Source organism: Halichoeres trimaculatus, unplaced genomic scaffold (assembly GCF_033239565.1).
Source record: "Halichoeres trimaculatus isolate MK-OKI-2021-1 unplaced genomic scaffold, fHalTri1.1 fHalTri1_scaffold_15, whole genome shotgun sequence".
In the NCBI taxonomy this organism is placed as follows: domain Eukaryota; kingdom Metazoa; phylum Chordata; class Actinopteri; order Labriformes; family Labridae; genus Halichoeres; species Halichoeres trimaculatus.
Window position 1 is genome coordinate 33,650,511 of NW_027437193.1, and position 27,986 is coordinate 33,678,496.

At 44.2% G+C, this 27,986-nt stretch overlaps 2 protein-coding genes across 3 annotated transcripts in view; both read left to right on the plus strand.

Annotated features, from left to right (window-relative positions):
• LOC141804862 (epidermal retinol dehydrogenase 2-like) overlaps nt 1-3,787 on the plus strand; it is a 50,753-nt gene extending 46,966 nt beyond the window's left edge. The window contains exon 7 of the mRNA XM_074689509.1: nt 2,341-3,787. Within this exon, the coding sequence (XP_074545610.1) occupies nt 2,341-2,443 (103 nt within the window). The 3' untranslated portion in view covers nt 2,444-3,787. The remainder of the gene's footprint in view (nt 1-2,340) is intronic.
• A 3,633-nt stretch (nt 3,788-7,420) lies between these two features.
• LOC141804231 (choline transporter-like protein 5-A) overlaps nt 7,421-27,986 on the plus strand; it is a 34,114-nt gene continuing 13,548 nt past the window's right edge. For both annotated transcript variants that reach the window (XM_074688563.1, XM_074688564.1), the window contains exons 1-5: nt 7,421-7,624; nt 14,482-14,530; nt 17,446-17,519; nt 25,080-25,164; nt 26,420-26,504. In XM_074688563.1, coding sequence (XP_074544664.1) covers nt 7,537-7,624; nt 14,482-14,530; nt 17,446-17,519; nt 25,080-25,164; nt 26,420-26,504 — 381 coding nt within the window. In that variant the 5' untranslated portion in view covers nt 7,421-7,536. The remainder of the gene's footprint in view (nt 7,625-14,481; nt 14,531-17,445; nt 17,520-25,079; nt 25,165-26,419; nt 26,505-27,986) is intronic.

The window sequence follows — 27,986 nt, forward strand, 5'->3', positions numbered from 1 at the left end:
ATAAGGTTTTTTTTCTCTCCCTCTTTTTCACCTGTTCCGCGAGCTATGACTCATTTAATGCGCAACGGCTTTGTGCCTTAATTTCTCATCCGCAGCGATCTCTTATTGGTAAAGGAGCCACCTTTAGGATCATAAGAAATACAATATAGGCTTTAATGACTTCAATATTGGCTCACTTTCTGTGACATCAGGTGTGAAAACACCGGATCGTGTTATGAGACCTTCTCCATCATTGCGCAGCATGTTTTTGGTTTATTCGTGTTATTTAGCCCCTCTTCATGTCAGCCTTAAGACTCTTTCACCACCACAGAAGCACTTTGGTTAATCAGATGTGCGCTGATCAGTTTCATGACTTTGATCAGGGCTTTAAATTCGTAGACCAGACGCAAACGCAGGCGCACCTGCCCTACGCCGGGTGTGACCAGCGCACTTTGCAAGTTTCCTTCAGTACCAAGAGAGGCGCAGTGGAGCGCATCCACGCCTCCCTAAATGCCAGAAGGGAGGAGAAAAACCGTAAGTGGGTTTAACACAGCCGAGCGCTGTTTTCACCAATCAAATGAGCGCCTCTCCTCGCCTTTGAATGCGCTCTGGCAGAGGCGCAGCGTCTGATTTGTCTGACTGATCCCCAGCACCGCGGAAAGTCGCTGTCCCTGCAGCAGATGAACGGACAGCGGGGCACACGAAACGCGTCACCGTGTGGGCCAGCTCCTCTCTGATGTTTCTTGGTTTATCTGAGAGCAGATCAGATAGCAGCAGACTGTGCACTGACTGTCTCATTGAACACAAGGGAGTGTGCAGATGCACTGGGATAAGATGGAGTGGATCGTCAGCGTGTTACTTGTGAAAATAAAAGCTCAGGAACATGTCTGTATGTGAGTTTTTTGTCTAATTTTTAATATAGAGATGTTCACATTTTATATCAAAATATCACACAAACAATTTTGACACAATCTTTTATTATTTTTCGTTATTCCATTTTCAAAAACAGGTTTTCATGTTATTCCATTTTACCGTTTTGGGTTTAAATCAGAAAAACAACAACAACAACAAAAAAGTCAGTTTTTTCTTTTTTAAAATTTTGTTTGGAAACAGAATAACAAAAGAACGAACCATACACAAACCATATCATTATTATTATTATTATTAGTATTATTATTATTATCATAATTATTATTATTATTGTTGTTGTTGTTGTTGTTATTGCTGTTATTACTATTTTATTTACTTATTACTGATTGATTAAATTATTTTCTTGTTAATTTTTTATTTATTTTCTTGAGAATTTTTTTTATTTGTTTCATCTTATTTTGTGTTAAAAAATATATAAATTAAAATCATTTGAGAAGATTAGAATTTTTTAAGAGTTTTTCTTATGGAAAACCTGATGCGGCCCAGCCTCACCCCGACTCTGTCTCCAGCGGCCCCCAGGTAAATTGAGTTTGAGACCCCTGATGTAGAGTGTGCTGTAGTTTCCATCAGTTATTACCTGTCTGTTAGTTTCTCAGTCTGAGAAGCTGGGGTTAGGTCAGGGTGTGATGGGTAACAGGTCACAATAAGTCACAGTGACCTGTGACCTGTCGTCTGCTCTCAGCCAGTCAGACGGGTGCTCCTCCAAGATGAGGAGATCTCTCTGGGCTGTGGGTGAGGAGAGTTGGTGTATCTGCTGCGATGGATGGTGGAGCAGAGACTCAGCAGCTTGTTGGAGCAGAGATGTGGAAGTCTTTATAAACTCCTCAGAGCCCAAACACCACCTGTAACTACCTCTGGTTTTCATTTTACCCTCTTTGTTCTTTACCTGTGAAACACAGCTGCTGACTGTGTGCTCTGTCCTCACCTGTCCTCTTCCCGTGATTCTCCTCCTCACCACAGGCCACCCTGTTTGTCTCTTTCCTTCAGAGATCATGGGAGATCTTTGTTGCTGAATGAGTACAGCCGAAAGAACGCCCCCTGGTGGCCGTAAATAATCTATAAATTAGCTGCACTGTTGTATCAGCCTCAGGGTTTCAAGCATAAGACAAAATGGCAGCTTATAGTCCAGGTATTAAGATATAATTATCATTTCTTCTTTCTTCCTTATACACACCCGTGATAACACACGTGTGTGTGTGTGTGTGTGTGTGTGTGTGTGTGTGTGTGTGTGTGTGTGTGTGTGTGTGTGTGTGTGTGCGTGCGTGTGCGTGTGCGTGTGTGTGTGTGTGTGTGTGTGTGTGTGTGTGTGCGCGCGTGTGTGTGTGTGCGCGTGTGTGTGTGTGTGTGTGTGTGTGTGTGTGTGTGTGTGTGTGTGTGTGTGTGTGTGAAGCAGGTTTCTGAGGACTTAATGTGTCTCTGGTCTCTCCACAGCATCCTCCCCATGAAGCAGGGTGTCCTGCTGGGCCAGTACCTGGGAGCCTTCAACCTCATGGACTCCTTCAGGGGACACTCCAGGGGGAAGAAGCAGGAGTGACGAAGAGGAGTAGGAAGCCTCAGCCTCATCTGGGCCTCTTTGAATCAAACCCTCATCATGATATAATGATAATAATGATAGTAACCACTCAGAACTCTGACTGCTAGCTCCTCGTCCTGCACATTTCAGCTCTGCAGACTTCACTCTGTGGATTTAAATATGAAGTATTAATGACCATGTGACCTGTTTTTAGCATTAGCACCTTTAGCACACAGGTATGAACCACCTGTATCTATGCCATAATCTAAGTGCACTGTCTTCACAGAAGGAACCCCCCCCGGTGCATCATGTGAATGTTCCAGTCTTTGTGTCATTCCTGTGGTAGCACTCTTGGCTCACCCTCAGTGCCTCCTGCTGCTCTCTGTGGACCAGCGCTGATGATATCATGACGTATCATCAGCCTGAGACTGAGTCAGAGGAATTGTGTGTTTGTTTACTGAACTACAGAGCAGAGCATCAACATTCCAGCCATCCTCCATTCAGGTCCGCCATGGATCAGTGTAGGTCCACTCTGAGACCTGGTTGGTTTCTCTGCAGCTGCAGACTTCACTAGAAGACATTTAGAGGTTCATGTTCCAAGTTTGTCACTTTTTGTCACTTTATCTCGGCTCACGTCATTTCACAAACGTAAGAGTACTGCCTTGATCCAGTCCATGTAATCCCTCTGAGATTTAAGAGCACAGTCTTAATCCAGTCTATGTAATCCCTCTGTGTCTTTAGAGCACAGTCTTAATCCAGTCTATGTAATCCCTCTGTGTCTTTAGAGCACAGTCTTAATCCAGTCTATGTAATCCCTCTGAGATTTTAGAGCACAGCCTTAATCCAGTCCATGTAATCCCTCTGAGGTTTTAGGGCACAGTCTTAATCCAGTCTTTGTAATCCCTCCGTGTCTTTAAAGCACAGCCTTAATCCAGTCTATGTAATCCCTCTGTGTCTTTAGAGCACAGTCTTAATCCAGTCTATGTAATCCCTCTGTGTCTTTAGAGCACAGTCTTAATCCAGTCTATGAGAAAGTTTGAAATTTTGATCTTTGCGTCCTTTTTTAAATGTTAGCTTTAGCATCTGGACAGGAAGCAGCTGGTTAACACAGCTGGCCAAAAAAGCCAGCTTACACAGCTGGCTAACACCCATTAGCGTACTGTATGTCCAGAATCCAAAGCGGGTCTCTTCAGATGTCCCCCCACCCCCCCACCCCCCCACCCCACCTGAAGCTGATCAGTAAACGTCCGTTAGCTCTGTGATTGTCTGTGATCGTCAATGATTGTCATCATCTGTGTGGTCTGTATCAGCTCTGATCACTGATACCTGTGAACACCTGTGATCACCTGTTAACGCCTGTGGCCTTTGAATGTCAACTTATAAAGAAAGTTGAAGAAAACAGAGAGCTGTGTGTTACTCCTGATTTCACGTCATCCTCACTGTTTTGACTGGTTCATCATGTTCTGGTTGTTTATGAACAGAGTTTGAAGCACTCTAAGAAACACTGTGTCAAGATGGAAACAGGTTCAGACACATGCAGCTCACAAACACAGGCTGAAAAGAAGTTTCTACAAACTCAGTATCTACAGTTGCACTCATTTATCATTAAAGCACACAATCTTTTATTTTGGTTTTGAGAAGAACGACTTGTTGAAGACAGATCTGTGGGGACATCAGAGTCTGAGTCCATCACTCTTCAAACTGTATAAATATCAGTTTTCCCTCAGTCCAGCTCAGGACACACACTCATGGCCCAGACTGACAGCTGAATGCAGACTGACCCCCTCCACAAAGAGGCTCAGACCCTAAAGGTTCCTGCTTTAAAAGACAAACCAAATAATCGACATGAAAACTGTGGGATCCTCTGACAGATGTGCTCTTATATTTGGGAGTCACAGTAAAAATTCAAAGGGACCAGCTAACGGGACCTTTGATCCTCTGATGAAAACAGAGAAACAGAAATGTGGTCTTTGATTGTTCAAAGATTCATCCCAAAACAGGAAGTAAGTTCTTCACTGGTTTACCCTGGACATGGACATCCTGCAAGAACCGACCAAACAGATTGACAGGAAGCTGTTTGATTCTGTTTGGAAACTTTCAGCCTCAGTCACTAATAAATGCGCAGAAATGTTCTTATTCTGCACAAAAGTTCAGTGTTAACGCAAACTCACCATCAGATTCATGGCACCTGCACACCAGCCAGTTTTCTTCTCTCCACCGTGCACACGTTAGTGAATTAAAATCATTCCAAATTATCAGGCGCGTGCCCGCAACCTGCAATCAGCGTACAACCACACCCCACTTTATCCATATAGGGATATCTGTTCAGTGCCTCAGGAAGCGGCGCCACAGCCTTTGACATCCACATCGCCAACATCACAGATAAATACTCCAGATGTGTCTGCAGTCCGTCTCCACTCCATCACGGGAACAAATCAGATAGGTTTCCATTTAAGTCCATCAGTCAACTTATACTGTTTCATGTCTTACATGTATTCTGTTACATGTGTTACCTGTGACATGCTGCATCATGTCGCCGTTAACACACAGCCATCCTATTTTTGCTGGACACAAAGGTCCTGAGGCAGTCAACCAGGCCCAGGTAGGTGTACTCCATGGTGTGACTCCCTGTTGTGTTCCCTAAAATAGAACAAAAATGAAATAGGACCGGAAGCTGCTGCTAAATGGGGTTCCCTACATTATTTCAACAAGGTCACATGACCCATTTGACCCACAGAACAACACTCAGTCATTTTACTGATCTTTAGATTATTTTCTCTTTCTCAGTGTGGTTTGTTCTGGAGTAATCCAAAAGTAATTGGAATTAACAAGTTACATTACTTAAAGATTACAGTACTTGGATGACATGTTACATATTTGAACGGGCGACTAAAACTTGCATCACAAACTTGTTTAAAGTAACCCTGCCAACCATGGTGACCTCTGACCCTGGAGGATCAGCTGTCCAGCCTCATGATGTCATAGTGTCCTACTTATCTGTTCAGCAGTCACTGAGCTGGACTCTGTCAGACCCAGGTCTTTACCAACTCTGTGGAACTCTGAGTGTGTGGTTGAGTGTGTGAGTGTGTGAGCTGAACTGTCACTGCCATCTACTGGAGCTGAAGGAGAATCTTTAAATCAGACATGAAGCTGTGCTCACACACACATAAACACACACTCACACACAGGCTGTCACAGGAAACACGCACAGTCCGAGGTGCTACCACTTCAGGTTTAGACCCAGGGAAAGGACACAGTCAGCATCAGTGTGGACCCCTTTCAGTGTACCTACAGGCAGAACTGGTCTGAATCAGGACCTCCTGTGCCAAGAAGGAGGAGTCCTGGACCCGTACCTACAGAGCTCCCCAGAGTCCTCTCAGAGAGCTCCTCACTCAGCCTACAAACTCCTAAGAGGACTCTGAGCTTCAGAGGGATTCAGGAAGTTTCTGAGAGCAGCTCTGAGCGAGGAGGGGACAGAACTTTGATCTTAGTGAGGAGGTGTGGTGGACCATGTTGTTAGGTATGACGCAGTCTGCTAAGAGCTCTGATTGGTTGGTAGAAAAGAGAAAGAAAATCTCTTTACTCCTGGTGATGAATGGACAGAAAATGAACTGAACATATAACTCTGACTCTATTCTGAGATGTGTGATGGTGATATTAATTTGACTCCATGATTATCAAACTCAGCTAAATTCAATTAATTGTGACTCAGCTTCAACATGTTTGAACGTTCCTCATTTACAATATCATATTATAGTAATTAACATGTGATTATATTGATCAGCTTATTGTTGTGTTTCCTGTCCATGCTGCTCATTTGACTGCTTCATGTGTTTGATATTCATGGTGGATGCAGACTCAGCTGTCAGCACTTCCTGTGATTGATGGCGTCTTTATAAAAAGAGGTTTGATTTGGTAGAATGACCAAAACAACAAACCAAACGGATCAAAAAGAACCGGACAGAGCCTACAGTTGGCTCAGTTCATGGAGGAGGCAGACTTGGGAGCTCATTGCCCAACAGATCAATGTGTCATTCCTTCCATATGAGCGCATTGCGCATGAGTGTGAGATGCGCTGTGCTGCAAGCCCAAGTGAGAGCAGAGATAACAGGACACAGAGCAGTTGTTGTCAAACAGTGTTGTAGGCTACCCTTTAGGCTCTGGCTGCCTGTTTTTCACCTTAGGAGCTCTCTGACCTCAGACGCTTTGTGAATAACTTTGATCTTACAGAGGGAAGATTCAGAGAAAAATCTCAATATCTGAGGAATTCTATGATTTTCCTAGGACCGACATCTCGAAATATCTACTTTCAGCTCAGGATGCTCTGTGAATACGGGCCCTGGACTTTAGTTCTGATTTGACACAGTCATCCCACAGACTTTAGTCCAAAACCTTCTCAGTGCACCTGAGTCCTGGACTTTAGGACAAACAGGATCCACAGTTTCCCCCACCATCACACTGATGAGATGGTGGAGGTCACATCTTCACCATTCTCTTTGTCTCTCATCCTGTCCTTTCTCTCTGTGGTGGTGGGTGGTGACGTCAGTGGATGTGTTATGGCTGTTTGGCCTGCAGGTGGAGCTGCAGCAGTGTCAGTCATGTGTGCTGGCTCAGCTGTGGTCAGAACAGAGTCCTCTCATTGATGAAGGAGTTTAGCGTGTGTGACGTCACAACGCAGGCTGACCACCTGTCTAACAGAGTTGTTAAGTATCTGCTAGGGTGTAATGGGTCTGGATGGTTCAGGGACCAAAGGAAAACCAGGTCTGGTTCACTTTTGTCTGCTCCAGAGAGAGCACCAGGGTGGGGGGACATCCACAGCTGGTTGTGCCCGCCCAGACCTGGTCTGAGTCTCATCCTGCTGAATGTGTACCCCCAGAGGACCTGGTCTGAGTCTCATCCTGCCAGTGACTGCTCCACGTGGGCAGGCGGAATCTGCCCTGCACGTTCTGATGTGACGTCACCTCAGCGAGGCGCGCGTGTCTCTCGCAGAGAGAGGGAGGTGGATGGAGTGGAGTGCAGGGGGTTAATAAGGAGCAGAGTAAACCTTCTCCTCCTCCTCTTCATTCATTCTTTCTTTGTCCTCGTGCAGCTCTTCCTCCTCCTCTTCCTCCGTCATGCTCCCTCACCGGTACTCCCCGGGCCGCTCCTCCGCCGTGCAGACTGACAGCCCCGCTGGAGCCGTTCCTCCGGCTCCGTTTTACGGTGAGTACTGAGCCAGTGCACCGGGACAGGAGCGAGCTGAGCGGACAAACTTTACGCAGCCGTCACCCGCTCTCTGTGAACCAGTCCGGACGGATCCGCTCTGAGGGGGTTTGAGGCAGGTCGTCTGACAGTCAGGCAGAAACGGTTTTTAGTCAACAGGTGGATCTGAAAGAGCTCGTTATTAGCGTTAATAACAACCAATCAGAAAGGACCTGCCGCCTTTGTAGTGTAGGGGAGACCGGGGCAGGCGGAACATTCTCACACTCTTTACCTTCTGATGTGTTTGGACCTGAGACGATCTTTGCAAGGGTCCTATAAGTTCTTCCTGCTCACCCTGACATTCAGCGGCTGTGTGAGTGCAGGCTGAGGACAGACAGGATGCTTCACACCTGTTCATTTTTCATCAAATATACTTAAATTGTAAGGTGAAACTTGATGACCTACCATACTCAGTCTGACAGAGCAGATCTTTATATATTTACAAACTTTAAAGTCATTTTTTACTTAAAACTTTTGTTTTACACCAATGAAACCCAGACTTAACTCAGAAGCATAGACTTCTGTCAGGATTAACTAAATAAATAGCCAAAAGTGCAAGTTATCATAAAAAAAATGAAAATTTTCTAAATACATAAATGTAAGGGCTGAAACCCTCAGAAATAATAATAATAAAAAAAAGTGACCATGTGTACCCAAGTTTAAAGCTGTGTAAACCCACACACCTCATTGTAGAGATCATCAGCTCTCCTCTGTATTGGCAGTAGTGTACAGTGTTACGGTGCATACACTTGTCCCATGTGTTATGTTATTTTCATTTCTGGTTATAAAATAAGTCAACGTTTCCATCGGTGGGCTCTGACATGAAAAAATACAATAAAGAGTGAAACAGTGTGCGGGAACCTTTCTTTGATTTTGTGGGCATGTTTTGAGTTACACACCTGTGGCTTCAGGTGTGCTGAGATTCCGCATTCATCATTGTTGTAAAATACTAAAAAGTATTAATACTTCAAACTGTATATTTATTTATGTCAGCTGCTTTCCAACTCAAAAATACAAAGAGATAAATCCTAGTGGAACTTGGATGATGCTCTTCCCGAGACAATTGTAACAATGCCCACAACCAGGAGAAGTTTAACCAAGCTCACACCAGACACAGTAAGTGAACATAACAGTTTTAGCAATAAGAGGGTCATAACTGAACAATCAAAAGTAACATTTAAGAATGATTCAGCTTCTCAGACTTGACAAAATGTTTGCAATGAGCAGGATGTGAACACAGCTTACAACTCTTGTGGAAACATTCATTATGCTTTATAGCAATAACTGTCCTATTATAAAACACAAGAAAAATGATGGCGCAAAAACTCCATGGATGACCAAGGGGCTGTTGAATGCATGCAAAAAGAAGAATAATCCGTAGTAACACTTTCTTAAGTATAGAACTAATGAGGCTGAATTAAAGTAAAAAAAATAAATAAATAAGTTAACTAAGTATTTTGAGAGAAAATAAGAAAGAATACTTCACAAAATTATTAAACAGCAAAGAAAATTACATTAAAGGAATGTGGAACGTATTGAATATGGTCATTGGGCGTGCCTCTAATAGCTCTTGTTATCCTGATTATTTTGTGGATAGTGATAAAAATTACTAGTGCCAAAGAGGAAATTGCAAAGGGTTTTAATAACTTTTTTTCAAATATTGGACCTGAGCTAGCAAAAAAAATTCCAATAGACAATGAACCTATGGAGAAGTTAGTAGATGTGAATTCCAAGTCATTTTTTCTCACTCCTGTTTGTGAGGAGGAAGTTTGGGGTGTAATAAACAAATGTAATAATAAGACATCATGTGACGTAGATGACATTGATATGAAAACTATTAAGTGTGTTGCAAGGGAAATTGTGAAACCATTTACTCATATATGTAATTTGTCTTTTCAGTATGGTCAATTTCCCTCCAGAATGAAGGTGGCAAAAATTATCCCATTATACAAACCAGGTGACAAACACTGTTATAACAATTACCGCCCTGTGTCACTATTGCCACAGTTTTCCAGAATATTACAAAAATTATTTGAAAAAATAATTCAAAATTTCATTGAAAAACATAGTTTACTGTCTGATAGTCAATATGGATTTAGACAGAATGGATCAACATCTCTTGCTTTAATTGATTTGATAGAAGAAATTTCAAATAAATTTTTAAAATAAGAAATTTGGGATAGGAATTTTCATCGACTTACAAACAGCTTTTGACACAATTGATCATAATATCTTACTTGATAAGTTGGAAAACTATGGCATTAGAGGAATAACTAAACAGTGGTTACGGAGCTGTTTAACTGGGAGAATGCACTGTGTACAAATTGGAAAAAGCAGATCAGAATTTAGCCCTATAACGTGGAGTTCCTCAAGGATCAATACTAGGACCTACTTTGTTCATTATGTATATTAATTATATTGTGAAGTCATCCAAAATTATGAAGTTTGTCCTTTTTGCAGACTGTATTGTCATATTTAACTTATTGTATTAAAACATTGGGGAAACTCCTATAAGTCAAATTTATTACCACTCGTGACACTTCAAAAAAGGCCATAAGGATTGTTCATAGGGTAAAATTTGGGGAGCCTACTAACCCACTTTTCTTAAGATCATCAAATTTAAAATTCCATGATTTGGTCAGGTACAAAACGGCTCAAATAATTTTCAAGGCATCAAAAAAACACTACCTACAAATACTCAGAATATATTTCATGACAGAAATGTGCATCACTCGTACAATTTAAGAGGGAGTAATAGACTTTACCAGCCAAAAACAAAAACAACTCTAAAATCAATGTGCATTTCCATACAGGGAGTCATTTTATGGAACAGTTTAGCAGAAGAGTTAAAAGCAAGTACAAATATTGTTCAGTTTAAACGATTGTTTGTTAAAAATGTGATGTCCAAACATATGAAGACAGACTGAAGCCTTCTATTAAGGATGTAAATTAGGGGGAGATGGGTGTGGGCTCAGAGAGTGCTGGGGCTTTGCTTTGTCTGGATGAGTGTTGTTGGGAGTGTGGTTCTATGTTTGTTTTGTGATCGGGAGTGAGGGATCGGAAATGTAAAAGCGTTGTCTTCATCCGTTCTCTTTTCAAACCAATGTTGTGTTGTATTGTGCAGGTTTGAAATAAAAAATGTTACTTACTTACTGTAACCTCTGTTCACAGGAAACATGTAAATCCAGTGGTTGACTCTTTGACTGGAAATATTCCTAAATGAGTCGGCTACATGTACCTTACAGACTGCTGCTTCAAGTCAAAGACATTATAAAACAGGAGCCAACTCTGTGACAGCTCAGTCTGCACAGAGCAAAGAAAATCACAAAAAGTGCAGAAACTATCTGCAGCAGCTTCAGTCCCTGATCAACAGGGATATAACATATATATATATATATATATATATATATATATATATATATATATATATATATATATATATATATATATATATATATATATATTAGTGCTGGGCAAGTTAACGCGTTATTTTCGGCCCCATCTGAGTGCATAGGAAACCGGCAGAGGAGCAGGGAGAGGGTGTTTGGTGCGAGCGCTCTGGGCTTCTGCTGCACTAAAACACTGCTGTAGGGGTAATGTCTGCCCTAAACCTTGTGATAGGACCCAACTTGTTCCATCCCGGAGTATCACTTTAATGCCCTGACAGTGGCAATAAGCTCTAATTTTGTATTTACATTTTGTAAATTTGATTTGCACTAAATATGTGATTTAACTATAACTGTATAACAAGTACTGATTTAGTGTTTGCATGACAGATGTTATGGCACTTTTGTTCATATGGCACAACATTCCAATAAAAGTGCACTATACACTGCTTTTGAATTCATTATTAGATATTGAATTTACAATGCAATTAATTATGATTAATCAGGGAAATCATGCAATTAATTACAATTAAAAGTTTTAATCGTTGCCCAGCCCTAATATATATATATATATATATATATATATATATATATATATATATATATATATATATATATATATATATATATATATATATATATATATATATATATATATATATACATATCAGTGTGTGTGTGTGTGTGTGTGTGTGTAACCGGCAGCTGCCCCTGCAGACAGTTTCCCCTCCATCTGCAGTTTTTTTGAGTTTACTGTATAAGTGTGTTTGATGTGTTGATGTGATGTGGTCACTCAGCCTGTCTCTGTGGGCCTGGACCTGATCAGGGGGCAGAGGAACATGAGGGTCGGCTGGCTGCAGTAGGAGGCTGATCTGTCAATTAAAGTGTTGTTCCTGTGTGTGTGTGTGTGTGTGTGTGTGTGTGTGTGTGTGTGTGTGTGTGTGTGTGTGTGTGTGTGTGTGTGTGTGTGTGCGTGCACATGCGCGTGTGTGAGAGCAGATTGGGGATATTCTGGTCTCAGCAGGATTAAGATTAGGTGGTATTAGAGCGCTCTTAGCTGTCAGCTGACTTTAGGTCTGTGTGAGCTGCTCCTCACTCAGAGGGCTACCAATAAACAAAACACTCTCCATCAGTGACTGTGGGTGGGATCCCCACGTCCCTCTCATATAAAAGCAGGTCATTCAAAACCAGCAGCCGCTGGCCATGAAAAATGACTACAGTTCATTAGGTGTCCACAAGAGGCTGGCTCCAGCAGAACAAGACACCTACACACTGAGTCACTCACTGCCCTCTCTACACCTGTACACTCTGGACACTCTCAGCCACTCTGTACACTCTGTACACTCTCAGCCACTCTCTGCACTCTCTACAACTATACACTCTGTACACTTTCAGCCACTCTCTACACTTTCTACACCTGTACACTCTGGACACTCTCTGCCACTCTGTACACTCTGTACACTCTGTACACTCTCAGCCACTCTCTACACTCTGTACACTCTGTACACTCTCAGCCACTCTCTGCACTCTCTACACCTATACACTCTGTACACTTTCAGGTACTCTCTACACTTTCTACACCTGTACACTCTGGACACTCTCAGCCACTCTCTACACTCTCTACACCTATACACTCTGTACACTTTCAGCCACTCTCTACACTTTCTACACCTGTACACTCTGGACACTCTCAGCCACTCTCTACACCTGTACACTCTGTACACTTTCAGCCACTCCCTACACTTTCTACACCTGTACACTCTGGACACTCTCAGCCATTCTCTACACTCTCTACACTCTCTACACTCTCAGCCACTCTCTACACTCTCTACACCCATACACTCTGTACACTCTCAGCCACTCTCTACACCTATACACTCTGAACACTCTCTACACTCTCCTCACCACTACACTCAGCTGTAGCCTTTTGCCTGTAGCTGTTAGCCTGAAGCTGTTGGCCTGAAGCTGTTGGCCTGTAGTGGTTAACCTGTATCTGTCTCAGTCAGTCTTTATATGTTAGCTTGCAACTATCCATCTTAAGTTGTTAGTCTGTATCTGGTTATCTGTATCTGTCAGTCTCTAGCTGTTAGTCTTTATATGGAAGCCTGAAGCTGTGAGCCTGTTTCTGTCGTTTTGTAGCTATTAGTCTGAAGCTTCTGTCAGTCTGAATCCTGGAGTGACCATAAAGTGCTGTCTGATGGCTGGAAAGCAAATGAAATTGAAGCAAGAGGAGCCTATTAGTTACCAAAACCAGCACCAAAAACCAGGGATGTGATACATGGATCAGGTGAAGAACCATTTACCTTTATGAAAGATATTCAAAGGCAGTAGACCATACTGTCATAGTGACACATGCTGAAGTATGGACATGTTAAGACCATAAAGGCTTACTAAGCAGCTCGCTCTGATTCTTAGTTTTCCTCTTCCCCCTCAGACACATCAGTAAACTTCATTTAACCATTTACCTTCAATAGAAACTCTCTCTGGCTGTGTGATGAGACTTTAACAGTGAGTACAGGTGTAAACACTATGGCTGGGCATGTTCAGGGGTGCAAATTTGATTTCACTTTTTCTTTTTTTGTGATTTGTAGTTTGCTTTTTTAACACCAGACCATGTGAAATAGTTGAAAGATGCTGATGATGCTGATGTTGATGCTGATGATGCTGATGCTGTTGATGATGCAGATGATGATGCTGATGACATTGATGATGATGCTGTCGATGATGATGATGTCTACAAACTATATCAGGAGCCTGTGTTTTTTGAATTCTCCCCAAAAAATGCGGGTCACCTGTGAGTCAGTTTTTGGAGTTTATTCAGACATCCTGTTACCAGAGAGCCGAAAAAAAACACTTCTCTCCCTGCTGGAAAGGCTTTTTTTCCAACCCAGCCTATAAACAACAACTAAAACGAAAAATTTCATTTATTCGTTTATTATGTTTGATTTCTTTTTCTGATGCAATCTTTGTGTCTGTCTATCACCACTTTACTCAAAACCTGTTTGTTTATCCATGTCACTGTCTTGTCTTGTTGCATGTTTAAAAACAAAGACATTTTTGAAAAAAACATTCTGATTTAAAAATTGTAAAACAGAAAATCGTTTTTTCTCCCACCGCTTGTGAACAGGCCGTCAGAAGTCAGCGTTCAGTTTATCTTATTTCAGCTACTGCCAGCAGCAGCCCATACAAGCAGAGCTGTGTGTGAGTGTGTGTGTGTGAGTTCAGTCAGCCATGTTACCATGGTGATAGTTGCTTTTCTCCAAACACATCTGAAACAAAGAACAGTTTTGATCAATACACATGTTCCCAAACATGACTGAGCGTATGAACTAGTGGACACTCAGGGAACTGCAGCTTTTTTGAAGATGAAGCTCTATGGACACTGACTCACTGCTTCAGACAGAAATAACACTTATCTGTTCTTTCTTTCAGGAGTGCCTCATAAGTTTGATCCGTCCTTCAGAGGTCCAGTTCGCAGAAGGTATGTCTACACCTCATCCATCACATCAGGGTGATTTCTTTGATTGTCTTCCTCCATTCATCTGATCTCTAAAGACAGAAATAAACAGATAAACAGTGGATATCTGGGCTGCAGTGAAGCAGCACTCCTTAGCTAACTTAAGGCTAATGTTGAGTCAGGGGTGCAGATCCAGATCCGACCAGGGGGTGGCTGAAGACATCTGGGTTCACAGAATCTACATCACTCATTAGCTCACTATCAGCTGACAGCACAGTTAACAGCAGAGATGATGGTGGAGTGTGGAAGCTTGTCTTGTCCACCAAGGAGCGGGGCTATAAGTGTATAAGATCAGGTGTAATTAACACACACACACACACACACAAACAGTCAGGGTGTTTAAAGGCGTCTCAGCTGGGAGATCAGGCTGCAGGATCTGGTCTGTGATGATGGTCATGGTGTTAGATCCAGGATCACAGAGTCCTTAGTTTGTGCAGTGTCTTGAGAACAACAGACCTGCTTACATGTCGTTCCAGACCAATCACCTCGCCTGACACAACGCCGTTTGGAGGGAGAGAGCCAGAAGTGGTGACGTATCAGACAGCTTAAGCCTGGCTCACACTACAGGATTTTAAAAGATTCTGAAATTGGGTTGTATCTCACACATAAGGAGAATCTTCACATATCATCTTCTCTTAAATCTTAAGCACACTCTAACAACAAGATTAAAAAATACTGACCAGCACACACTACAGGATTTCACCAAGATTATTTGACCAGAGAGAGTGATGCACCACATGTGCTCAGTTGTTTGATCTGAGGTTTTTAGCCCACTGGTGGGACAGGAGGAGAGAGAAGCAGAGCTGTCTGCAGCGGTGCCTTTCATCCATTACGCAGACGCAGAGGGACAGAGGTGAAACGGTTGCTGTATCAGCCAATGATGGCATGATCTCACACCTATCACTGATAAAACAACAGTTTGCTACTGTATGAAAATGGCGGGGTTATGTGTTATTTTTAAAGACATTATTGAACTGGCTCGAGTTGGCTGGTGGAGCGCGCAGTCAGCTGACCCGGAGCCTTTCAGTTGCAGTCTGAGCCTACGTTTGTTGCCTGTTGTCCGGTCTCTGGGCCTTTTTCTAATTGTCTGTTGTTATCCTCAGTGAGAATGAATGTTGTAATCATCCAGATAAATATCAAACATGTTTGAAAATTATCGGGGCGGCTACGACGAGTCTGTGAGACGATCGTGGGGCTAAAGATTCATCTGTCAACCGCTCACACTAGAAGATAATCTTGCCCGAACAATTTTAGTCCCCAACCAGATTTCTTCCCCGATTGTCGGGAGGACCGAAATGGGGTAAAATTGGGGCGAGAATCCTGTAGTGTGAGCCAGGCTTTATCTGTACCTGACGAATGTGCTTGTTTTCTGTCTTAACACTGTGCTGAAGGGTTTCATAGCTTCACGCTAATGCTAACAGAAGTTTCTGGGATGCTGAAGTGTGTGTCTCTATTCGGTGGTCGTGGTCATCCTCGGCCGACTTCACAAAGGCACTGATATTGTCAGAGCAGGATGAACTGTCTCTCTGTCCCATAGCTCCATCACTGAGTCTGTTGACGCTCCTGACTTCACGTCAGAGCGCGCTCTGCTCATTGGTTGGGGTCACTGACCTCGTGGTGTGTGCCGTAGAAGGCAGAGGGAAAAGTTAGACACGCTAGACTTTGTGTCAGGAGGTCAGGAGGTGTCTCAGACCTTGGTTGTGGTACATCATGCCGGGAAGCGGAGTAAGTGCTGAATCTTCTTCTCCCTCAGCTGCTGCAGCACCTCACAGAAGCCCCGCCGCTGCTCCATCACCTCTGCTGTGTAGTCGGGGAAGGTTAAAATATGCTGGCCTCTATACTCCATCAGATGTTGTCTACCAAGCCTTAGAATCTTCTCTTTATCCCGTGAGAAATGCACCCGTGCAGTTATTGTGCATGGTTTGGAGCCGTCCGATGGTTTGGGCTGCTGTGTACGGTGAGCCCTGTCTATAATCACCGGTTTGGTGAAGCTGTCAACCTCCAGAAACTTGGGGATCAGATTGGTGACAAACTGGGATGCCAATAATTTTTATATTGTTGCGTCTGGATCTCCTCTCCAGATCAGAAAGTTTTGCCCTCTTTATTTTCTTGCTGCAGCCGGGTGATCGATGTTTCCACCGACTGAATTCGCTGTTTGTGGTCCGCGGTTTGGTTCTCGGTGGTCGCCAGTCTCTCCGTGAGAGCTTGCTGGCTGGACAAGAGACTTTGAAAACTCTGTTCGAATTTGTCAAATCGCTCATTAAAGGACAGCAGCATGAGCTAGCGTATGAGCGGCACACTTCGCTCCTCCGACAATTCTACTAGACATATTTCACGATGAAGCTTTGGCAGCGTGAGAGGGAAGTAGATAATGAAGTTATTGAAAGAAAACCTAGAGTCTTTTCAATATTATGGCGATTTTAACTGATAAAACTTGGTGTGCCACAAGGAACTCAAAGAAACACGTCCACTCTGCACTCATGTCTGTAGCGCCCTCCCAGATCATAGTTTTTCTGTCTGACAATGCTCTTCACTCAAATGATCTAAAAATTCTCCTCCACAGACAAAGTTTTCTCGCCACACCACGCTCCTCACTGACATGAAATGCCAGGTCTGAGTTCATGTACACAATTGCGTACATGAACTCAGACCTGGCGTGGGATTTGAGCGTACCCTGACGCCCACGTTCAGATTGATAAATGCCGATCTGTGCATGAATATGGGTATACACACTTTTTCAGTCGTCCGCACGTTTGATAAATGAGGGCCGTTCAGTCCAGTCAGAAGGGTGTGTGTTCCTGTCTGCAGACAGATCGTGTGTTACGTGTGTTGCGTGTGTGAGTGGATAACACCCAGCCTGTCTCTGTCTGTCCCTGCAGGAGCTGCACTGACGTCTTATGTTGTTTGATCTTCATCATTGTCATCCTCGCTTATGTGGTCCTCGGGGTAGTGGGTGAGTGCACACACACTCTCTCTGACATACATGCACACACAGACATGCACACACACACACAGCAGCTTGTCTGAGTTGTTGTTGGGCTTCAGTGTGGCGAGGTTTGATGACAGGGTGGTGCGTGTTGATGGTGATGGTGTCATGGTTTTCATAGGTGAAGTATTTACAGAAGGACGGTCAATCAGGAGAGCTAGACGGCAGGTTTTCCAGAAGGGTTTGTTGGAGTGTGAGGACACTTGTGGTGTTTGAGCTAGCAGCAGAGGAACTTCTTCTCCTTAGCGTTTACAGTTTGTTACATCCTGTGGACCATCCACTCTCCACATGTTCACTTTGGTTCTGAGTTTGGCTTTCAAAAAGTGGACAGGGTTGAATTTCCACAATAATGAGGGTCTAACAAAATCCCCCTGGTGTGTCCTGGATTTAAATTATGAATGAAGTTTCTGAGCTGAGTGGATGCACCCATCAGTTCTCCAACTGATGTCCAATGATGAAGGTGAATGAGAGTCGCTTTATATGCTCAGACAGACCTGAATGCACCTGGCTAAACCTGGATACAGCTGTAGCCAAAAGGACTTCAGCACTTGGCAAATCGCGGTCACACTGGCAAACCGTGTCGTGCTTAAGCACGCTTCAGCCCAAAAGCACGTTTCGAATGGCCAGTGTGACCCCAACTGTGCTGTGCTAAAGCACAATTCACTTCTCTGCTTTGGCACACTTTGGAGAGGTGGGCTTCAGCACGGTTTACTTCATGCACGAGCACAAGCACACAGATGGCGCGTGCATGACGTAAATTGTGCCGAAGCCCAGGGAAGCGTGTGATCCATGTCGTATAATCATCGCGAGCGCATGTCTCGACGATCATTTTAAATGAGGCAGGGGTGTTAGAGGGCTGTGTCGGACTAAAACGACTTACCATAAGTCCAGAAGTCTCTAAAGTTGTAGCAGTGCTCTTTGTGTCTCATTGTGCTGACTCTGATGAGATTGTGCTTCATGTAAACAGACGCTTCACGATGACTTAGACGGGTCATGTGCGTGTGTGATACCCGCTAAGGTCTGGTTCATATAGGAATAGTGTGACCGCTGGGCGTACTGTCCAACTGGGGAACAGCGCTGGGGGGGTGCAATCGTGCTTAAGCAGTGCACACTTTGGATGGCCAGTGTGACCTTGCCCTTAGTAGGCTTCAGTTGTTTTTGTTCAACTGGCTGTTGGACGCCCATCAAGCAAATAAAATATTTACAAAGTCATCATTATGTTAGGATTCTCTGTAGACTGTAGGCCAGAGACATCATGAGGAGGTTTGGGTCAATTTTTAATAAAGAGGACAGATGTGATGAACATTCACAGGAAAGCCTCTGAGCTGCAAAGGTTCATGGGATAACATTAGCTCTGAGGAAATATATGGACTGTATGTCAAAGTAGATAAAAACAGCAACACACAAACCTCTTCTGATGGAGCTCAGAGGAAACATCAGAGAAGAACCAATCAGGAAGAACCTGACCAACCAACTTTGACCTGTTGGTTGAATCATGTTATTTGCTGACATTAGCATGCTAACACAGTGAGGTAACCAACAGTCTGAATGACACTGAGTGTCTCAGCTCCCTGTCTTCACCCTGGCAGATGAATGTTACACTCTGAGCTTGTCTCTGTGTTCACCTCCAGGCTCCTCTTATCCAGCTCTGATGGCAGGAACACCTCTCAGAGGCTGGGACAGGGCCATGTTTGCCTCTGTGTCCCCTCTTCTTTTAATTACAGTCTGTAAAGGTCTGGGACTGAGGAGACCAGTTGGCCCGTTCTGGTCTGATCTAAGACTCTAGTTGCTCAGCAGTCCTGGGTCTTCTTTGTCGGATTTTTGGGTCCATGATGCTCCAAATGTTTTCAGTTGGTGAAAGATCTGGACTGCAGACCAGTCAGATCAGCAACAGGATTCTACTACTACAGAGCCATGTTGTGGTCCAGAACACAGCATCCATGGTTTTTAAAGAGGCTCACAGTTTGAATTTGGGGGTTTTTAATACAGTGATGTCCACTACAGAGTCATGTCTTATTCTAATGCAGTACTGACTGAGGGCCTAAAGTAATTTTACTGTTTGGCTTTCAGTGAAACTGATCAGATCAGTGTTTTTGAAAGAATGGAGCACATGCTTTCTTCCCCTTCAGCTCTGTGTCTGAGTCTCCTGTTGATTTTTACCCTCACTGTAAGAATCTTTGTTTTCTGCAACGTGTGCCCTCTCCCTGAATCCCATCGATGTTTAAAAAAGAGAGTGATGTACAGCAGAGAGGATGTCAAGAAGGAAGAGTGAGCACGCTGCTGGGAGGATTATCAGAGTTATTCTCCTCAGAGACACAGAGGTGTGAGGAACGGAGGAGAGACCATGAAGGAAAGAGAAATCTGTCTGAACAGAGCTGGTGGATGCTTCCAGCTGCTCCTCATGCACAGCAGGAGATCAGGAGGACACTGAGTGAAAGTGTTTGAAGTGAACAGTGGAGGAAAGTAATCGCAGCTCCAAATGAGACAGTTTCTGCGTGAAGCAGTCTGTGTGAGCTCAGACCGTTAAAGGCAGTCTCTCAGGCTTGGAGGTTCTGATTGTTTTACAGTTTTACTCCACTGGTTTGGCTCATGTCTTCAAACAGAAATAACATTCTAAAAAATAACACAGACCTCCAAACTACAAGGCAGTTGTTCACAACATCATTTAATTTCCTACAGTTAGCACAGTTAGCCTACAGCTAGCACAGTTAGCCTACAGTCAGCACAGTTAGTCTTGAGTAAGCCTAGAGTCAGCACAGTTAGCCTACAGTTAGCCAAGAGTTAGCCTAGAGTTAGCCTACAATTAGCCTGCGTTTGGCACAATTGATCTAAACTGACTATTGATTCTCAGTCTATAGTCAGTCTCTCCAAAACTTGTTTGTATCATTTCACTGTATCAGTCGTCACATGCACAATAGTCTGTTAAACTGTCTGGGTCTGACCACATCTGGGTCTGACCACGTCTGGGTCTGACCATGTCTGAGTCTGACCATGTCTGAGTCTGACCATGTCTGGGTCTGACCTCGTCTGGGTCTGACTACCTCTGGGTCTGATCTCGTCTGGGTCTGACCACATCTGAGTCTAAGCATGCCTGAATCTGACCACGTCTGGGTCTGACCATGTCTGAGTCTGACCATGTCTGGGTCTGACCTCGTCTGGGTCTGACTACCTCTGGGTCTGATCTCGTCTGGGTCTGACCACATCTGAGTCTAAGCATGCCTGAATCTGACCACGTCTGAGTCTGAGCAGGTCGGAATCTGACCAAGTCTGGTTCTGACCACATCTGAGTCTGACCACATCTGGGTCTGACCACATCTGGGTTTGACCACATCTAAGTCTAACCACATCTGAGTCTGACCTCGTCTGGGTCTGGCCACATCTGGGTCTGACCATGTCTGAGTCTGACCACATCTGGGTTTGACCACATCTAAGTCTAACCACGTCTGGGTTTGACCATGTCTGGGTTTGACTACGTCTGGGTTTGACCACGTCTGGGTCTGACCACATCTAAGTCCAAGCATGCCTGAATCTGGCTACTTCTGAGTCTGACCACATCTGGGTCTGGCCACGTCTGGGTCTGACCACATCTGGGTTTGACCACATCTAAGTCTAACTACATCTGAGTCTGACCTCGTCTGGGTCTGAGCAGGTCGGAATCTGACCAAGTCTGGTTCTGACCACATCTGAGTCTGACCACATCTGGGTCTGGCCACGTCTGGGTCTGACCACATCTGGGTTTGACCACATCTAAGTCTAACCACATCTGAGTCTGACCTCGTCTGGGTCTGGCCACATCTGGGTCTGACCATGTCTGAGTCTGACCTCATCAGGGTCTGACCACGTCTGGGTCTGGCCACGTCTAAGTCTGACCACGTCTGAATCTGACCACGTCTGGGTCTGACCACGTCTGAGTCTGACTTCATCTGAGGCTGAACATATCTGAGGCTAAACAGAGCAGTCTGAAGAAGACTCTGAGAAGGATTCTTCATAAACTACAGGGAGGTCTGAAGCAGACCCTGAAGGAAACCTCTGCACACAAGATGGTTAAACATGCGGAGTTTAGCCTGTTTGTCTCTCCAGAGGACCAGTCACCTCTGCTCCAGAATCCCCTCCTTATCCCATTAGTTCATCTCACAAACACGAGGTCAGTGGAGGACTGACTTTAACCAGTCAGGTGGTCTGGGTTCCTCTGGGTCAGTCTCTGATCCCTGACGCAGCCAGTTCTTTGTTCATGTTTCCTGTTATGCTTTGGTTTCATGTCAGGAAAGCTCTCTGGAAACTTCTTCAATCTGGAATCAGTTCAGACCCTGATCAGCAGACCTCAAACCAGATCAGAGTATGACACAGTCCTCCTTTTTTTCTCAGTCAGGTACAAACCTGAGACCAGATCAGAGTCCTTCTTTCCTCAGACAGGTCTCACACTCCTCACCTGCTTTAACCCTCACAAGATTCTTCTACATCATGGCACTATGTGTGTGTGTGTGTGTGTGTGTGTGTGTGTGTGTGTGTGTGTGTGTGTGTGTGTGTGTGTGTGTGTGTGTGTGTGTCCTCATTTTGTAGTATGAGCTCATTCCTGCACTGTGTAAGTAAAGACATGTTTAATGGAAGGCTAAGTGGACAGAGCAGCAATGTGTGTGTGTGTGTGTGTGTGTGTGTGTGTGTGTGTGTGTGTGTGTGTGTGTGTGTGTGTGTGTGTGTGTGTGTATGAGAATACATAAAGAGCATGCCTGCAAACATCAGCACTCTCCGTCTCTCTCTCTCTATGCGACACACACACGAACACGCACACACACAGACACACACAAACACACACACGCTCACACAGAGAACACAAAGAGTGTTTCCAGATCACACCACTCCAGCTCTACCGCTCTAAACTGGATGACATCATCCACAATGACATCATCTGCGATGACATCACCTCATACAGACCCCCCCATCCTTCATCACCCTGAACTACCTTTTCCACACCTCCATCTCTTTGTGTGCCCTCCCGCCTTCCTCAACTCTCACCACACACACACACTCACAGGAGAAACAGAACCCCCTCCATGGAACCCATCCTCTGGTCTGAGCAGAACTGCAGGCTGCGGACTGGATGAAAATGGAGACCAGCATCAGTGTGTGTGTGTGTGTGTGTGTGTGTGTGTGTGTGTGTGTGTGTGTGTGTGTGTGTGTGTGTGTGTGTGTGTGTGTGTGTGTGTGTGTCCTGACTTTTAGACCCGTGCAGCCCTGGTGTCAGAAGCAGTGTGTGGACATGGAGTTGGTGTGTGTATTGATGGACTGATGGTGTGTAGACCAATGAACACTGAGCAGCAGAGGAGGACCTCGTCCTCTCTTCCTGTCGCAATCTGCTTCAGGATCAGGACTCACTGAGATTGCTCTGCTTTGTGTTACAGTCTTTACTCATATTTAAAGCTGCTTCAGATCTGATTGGATCTGGTCTTGATTGAATCCAGTCTGCTGAGATCCAGTCTGGTCTGGTCTGATCTGATCTGATCTAGCCCTCTGGTGCATAGTGGTCACTGCAGTGGACAGCTACTAAAAAGCTATTTTCTTTTAAAGCATTGGTTTCTGTGGTGGAACTGCATATCAACCTGTAGAGTGCCCTCTGCTGCCATACTCCATTGAGGTCAATTCAGTGGTCAGTCAGTGTAACTGCAAGTAAACTTCCTCTGAATCCAAGACGGCCGACAAACAGCCACACCTGCCAACCACTAATGGCATATCCGGTCAATCCTTCTATGCTGGAAGAGCCCCACTGGTAAAACAAAATATGATGATATACAGTAACATATAAGGAAAGATATCATCTATTTGGAATATGATATTTTTATGTCTGATATGTAGAAAATTACAATTAACATGTGTCTAATGAAGTGGACATCATGCATCACCCAGCATATTTTTTAACACAAGTCATACAATTGCTTCACTGTTTCTTGTGACCGTTTTGATTATAAGTCAGTGTATAATTGTTATATTTATAAGCTATTAATTTAGAATATACACTTTTGTGCAGATTAGTTGTAGTTTGTGTTACTACAATGATCATTGTGTCATATTTTGTAGACTTCAAACGCAGCAAAGAATAAGGCAGCCTACAGAATAGTCCAGGAAATTCTGTCCAGCTCCAGTGATGATGAGTTCAGTGACAACAGTGATGATGAGTGGCTGCCAGAGAAGAACAGAGACATAGGAGCTGAGGATAATGGAGATACAGACAGTCAGGATGCAGAAAGTGAGGATGATGAGGGGCAGGATGCAGAGGAAGGTCAGCATGATCAGGGAGCTGTGGAAGATGAGCACATGGCACCTGGCCATACTCAAGCCCGCAAAAATATCTGGAAAGTCCAAGACAATGACTTTGATGGAGACTTGCCTCCTTTTTTCTAAGAGAGTGGAAATTGAATGTGGAAAGAAGAGATCCCATAGATTTCTTCAGACATCTGTTTCCAGCAGATCTCATTGATGATATAGTGCACAGCACTGACTTGTATGCGCTCCAGAAAGGAAAAGAAAATCTGGCAGTGACAGAGGAAGAAATGCTGATTTTTTTAGGGATCAACCTAATCATGGTGTACATTCGGTATCCTAGGGCAGTGTTTCCCAACCCTGGTCCTGGAGGACCCCTGCCCTGCATGTTTTAGATGTTACCCCACTCCAGCACACCTGATTCAAATGAATGGCTCGTTATCAGTTATCGGGCAGAGCTTGATGACGAGCTGATCATTTGAATCAGGTGTGTTGGAGTGGGGTAACATCTAAAACATGCAGGGCAGGGGGTCCCCAGGGCCCTGTTCTACGAAGCCTAGCGAGGTAGCTTTGAGGATAGGTTTCCGGATTCCCTGTTCTATGACACGGGATCACTCCTCAGCGAGGCAAGTCTCCATGGCAACATACGCTGAACGGCTAACCTGCTCCGGGGCAGGTTAGGTTCCAGATTGAACTCGCGGACTATAAAAACCCCGCCCACTGACCAATGAGCCCTCACAAAAAAATGGCTTGTCCGTTCTTAGAGGATCCCGTGGACATTGGAGCTCGCATTGTCCAGGAGCACTCCTGCGCGCGAGAGTTTTCAGGGACCACACCGACCCATTCTCTTTTTGGGATGACCACCTTTATGAAAGGTACTGGTTTTCCAGGGAGGGGTTGGTACAATGTTTTATGTTGAGTGCTTAGGTGCATGTAGTCCACTGGATTGGACATGTCTGTTACTTCATGGAAAAAATTATATTTTTGGAAAAAAAAGTTTTTGGAAAAAAAACATTTTTTTTCATGTCCTGGGAAGGAAAAAAATACCTGAGAAAAAAATCTTGACCAAGGCTTTCATAATTCATGCATCAGAGGGCCAGTCTATTCTGGTAAGATTAGTCTGATCTGGTCTGGTCTGATCCGGGCAAGCCTGGTTTTGGTATGATTAGTCTGTTCTGGTCTGGTCTTACTTAAAGTAAGGTCATGCTGTGTCCAAGTTTCCTGAAGACAAAACAGCAGACCCCTTCCTTTCTGTCTGTCTGTCTGTCTCAGCCTGGCTACATGGGGATCCAAAGAAGGTTCTTTATCCTACAGACAGCTACGGTCAGTTCTGCGGTCAAACAGGAACTTCTAATGAGTGAGTATCCAGAACTTGTCCCTGCACTGACACTAAGAACAGCACAGACACAGTATCAAAGACACTACAAACAGCACAGACACTGAGATCACCACAGACAAAGAGCAGCAAAGACAAATAGCAGCACAGACAAAGAGCAGCACAGACATAGAGCAGCACAGACAAAGAGCAGCACAGACAAAGAGCAGCACAGACGAAGAGCAGCACAGATGAAGAGCAACACAGACAAAGAGCAGCACAGACAAAGAGCAGCATAGATGAAGAGCAGCACAGTCAAAGAGCAACACAGACAAAGAGCAGCACAGACAAAGAGCAGCACAGATGAAGAGCAGCACAGTCAAAGAGCAACACAGACAAAGAGCAGCACAGACAAAGAGCAGCACAGACAAAGAGCAGCACAGATGAAGAGCAGCACAGTCAAAGAGCAACACAGACAAAGAGCAGCACAGACAAAGAGCAGCACAGACGAAGAGCAACACAGACAAAGAGCAGCACAGACAAAGAGCAACACAGACAAAGAGCAGCACAGACAAAGAGCAGCACAGACAAAGAGCAGCACAGATGAAGAGCAGCACAGATGAAGAGCAGCACAGATGAAGAGCAGCACAGACAAAGAGCAGCAGAGTTGCTTGTAGTTTATTCACTGTATGAATTTTGTGTGCATTTTATCAATCCTTTTTTCCTGTGTCTGACTGTTTCTCTCCTGTTGATTTGATGAACCTGTTGATGTTTCTCTGTTTAGATGAAGCTGGTGATTTTTCAAACAGTCAATGCTGTTTGGAACTTTCAGAACAGAGAGGAGAGCTCATGTAAACACTGAATCTCCTCCCTTTACCTGCCCTGTTCACACCTGACCCCCCCTCTGTGGAGCTAACCTCTCTGCTGTGGTTATTCTGGTCTTTAGAAGAATAAAGATACAGACAAAGACCCCCACAGCCACTGACCCAACACATCCACAGTGGTTCTTTAGCCTGTGCTGCCACCTGCTGGTGGCTCTGTGTGTTACTTAAGATGAAGTTAGATACTCGCCCAAAGAGAGGAACGAAGGGAAGAGAGACTGTGCAGAACGCCTGAGTGTCCAGAAATGTGATGATCATAAGAAGTGTGTGTGTGTGTGTGTGTGTGTGTGTGTGTGTGTGTGTGTGTGTGTGTGTGTGTGTGTGTGTGTGTGCGTGTGCGTGTGCGTTTGCGTGTGCGTGTGCGTGTGCGTGTGTGTGTGTGTGTGTGTGATGACCACAACAACTTGTTTTCACAGGAAGAAACCCATCTTATTCTACTTCAACATCCTAAAATGTACCAGCCCAGCTGTCCTCATCAACCTGCAGTGTCCCACCACACAGGTACACACACACACTCACGCTCATGCACGCATGCATGCACTCACACTCACACTCACACACACACATTAATGATGCAGTGATACTCACCTGTTGTCTGTGTCTCGGTGTTGACTGTGACTCAGAGACTTATGAATGAAATGGAAAATACTTTATCTATCCCGAAGGGAAATTCAGGATTGTAGTAGTTCAGATTGTGTTCAACTTTAATAATAATAATAATAATAATAATAATAATAATAATAATGATAATAATAATAACGATATTAACAATAATAATAACAATAATAACGATAATAACAATAATAATAACAATGATTAATTCTGGACTTTGTTCATGAGGCTGATGGCTGCTGGCAGAAATGATCTTCTGTACCTCTCAGTCTTACATCGGACCTGAAGAAGCCTCTCACTGAACACACTCTTCTGTCTCATCACCGTGTTGTGGAGAGGGTGTGAAGAGTCCTCCATTATCTTCATCAGCTTGTGCACTATTCTTTTTTGGACCATCAGCTCCAGCGGCTCCAGAGTTACTCCAAGCACAGAAGCAGCTTTCTTGATAAGTTTGTTGATTCTCTTCATGTCTGGTTCTGATGCTGCTGCCCCAGCAAATTCGCTGCAAAGCTGATTGCACTTTCAACAACACACTTATAGAAGATGTGCAACATTTTGGTACAGGCGTTGGAAGATCTCAGCTTCCTTAAGAAGTAGAGTCTGCTCAGACCTTTCTTGTAGATGTACTTGGAGTTGCATTTCCACTGAAGTCTATTGTCCAGCTGAACTCCAAGGTACTTGTATTCCTCCACCACCTCCACCTCCTCTCCCAGGATGGAAACACATCTATATGTATTCTTGTTCCTCTTGAAGTCAACAATCATCTCTTTTGTTTTGTTGGTATTCAAGATGAGATTATTGTTACCGCACCCTTTTACAAACTGACCAACCAGTTCTCTGTACTCTGCTTCCTGTCCATCACTGATACACCCAATAACTGCAGAGTCATCAGAGTATTTCAGCAGATGACATGACTCAGAGTTGTACTGGAAGTCTGAGGTGTACAATGTGAAGAGGAATGGTGAAAGTACAGTTCCTTGTGGTGTTCCAGTGCTGCTGACCACCTTCTCAGACACACAGCTATTCAGTCTCACAAACTGTGGTCTGTTTGTGAGGTAGTTATAAATCCAGGTGGCTATGGAGGTATCCACCTGGAATCCATGGAGCTTCTCACAAAGCTGAGCTGGCTGAATCGTATTGAAGGCACTTGAGAAGTCAAAGAACATGACCCTCAAAGTGCTGCCTGACTGGTCCAGATGAGAGTGGGCTCTCTGAAGCAGGTAGATGATGGCGTCTTCAACCCCAAGCCCATTGCGATATGCAAACTGTAATGGGTCTTGAAAGGTGTTCACCTGCTTGTTGAGGTGAGCCAGTAGGAGTCTCTCCAGGACTTTCACGATGTGAGATGTCAGGGCAACTGGTCTGTAGTCA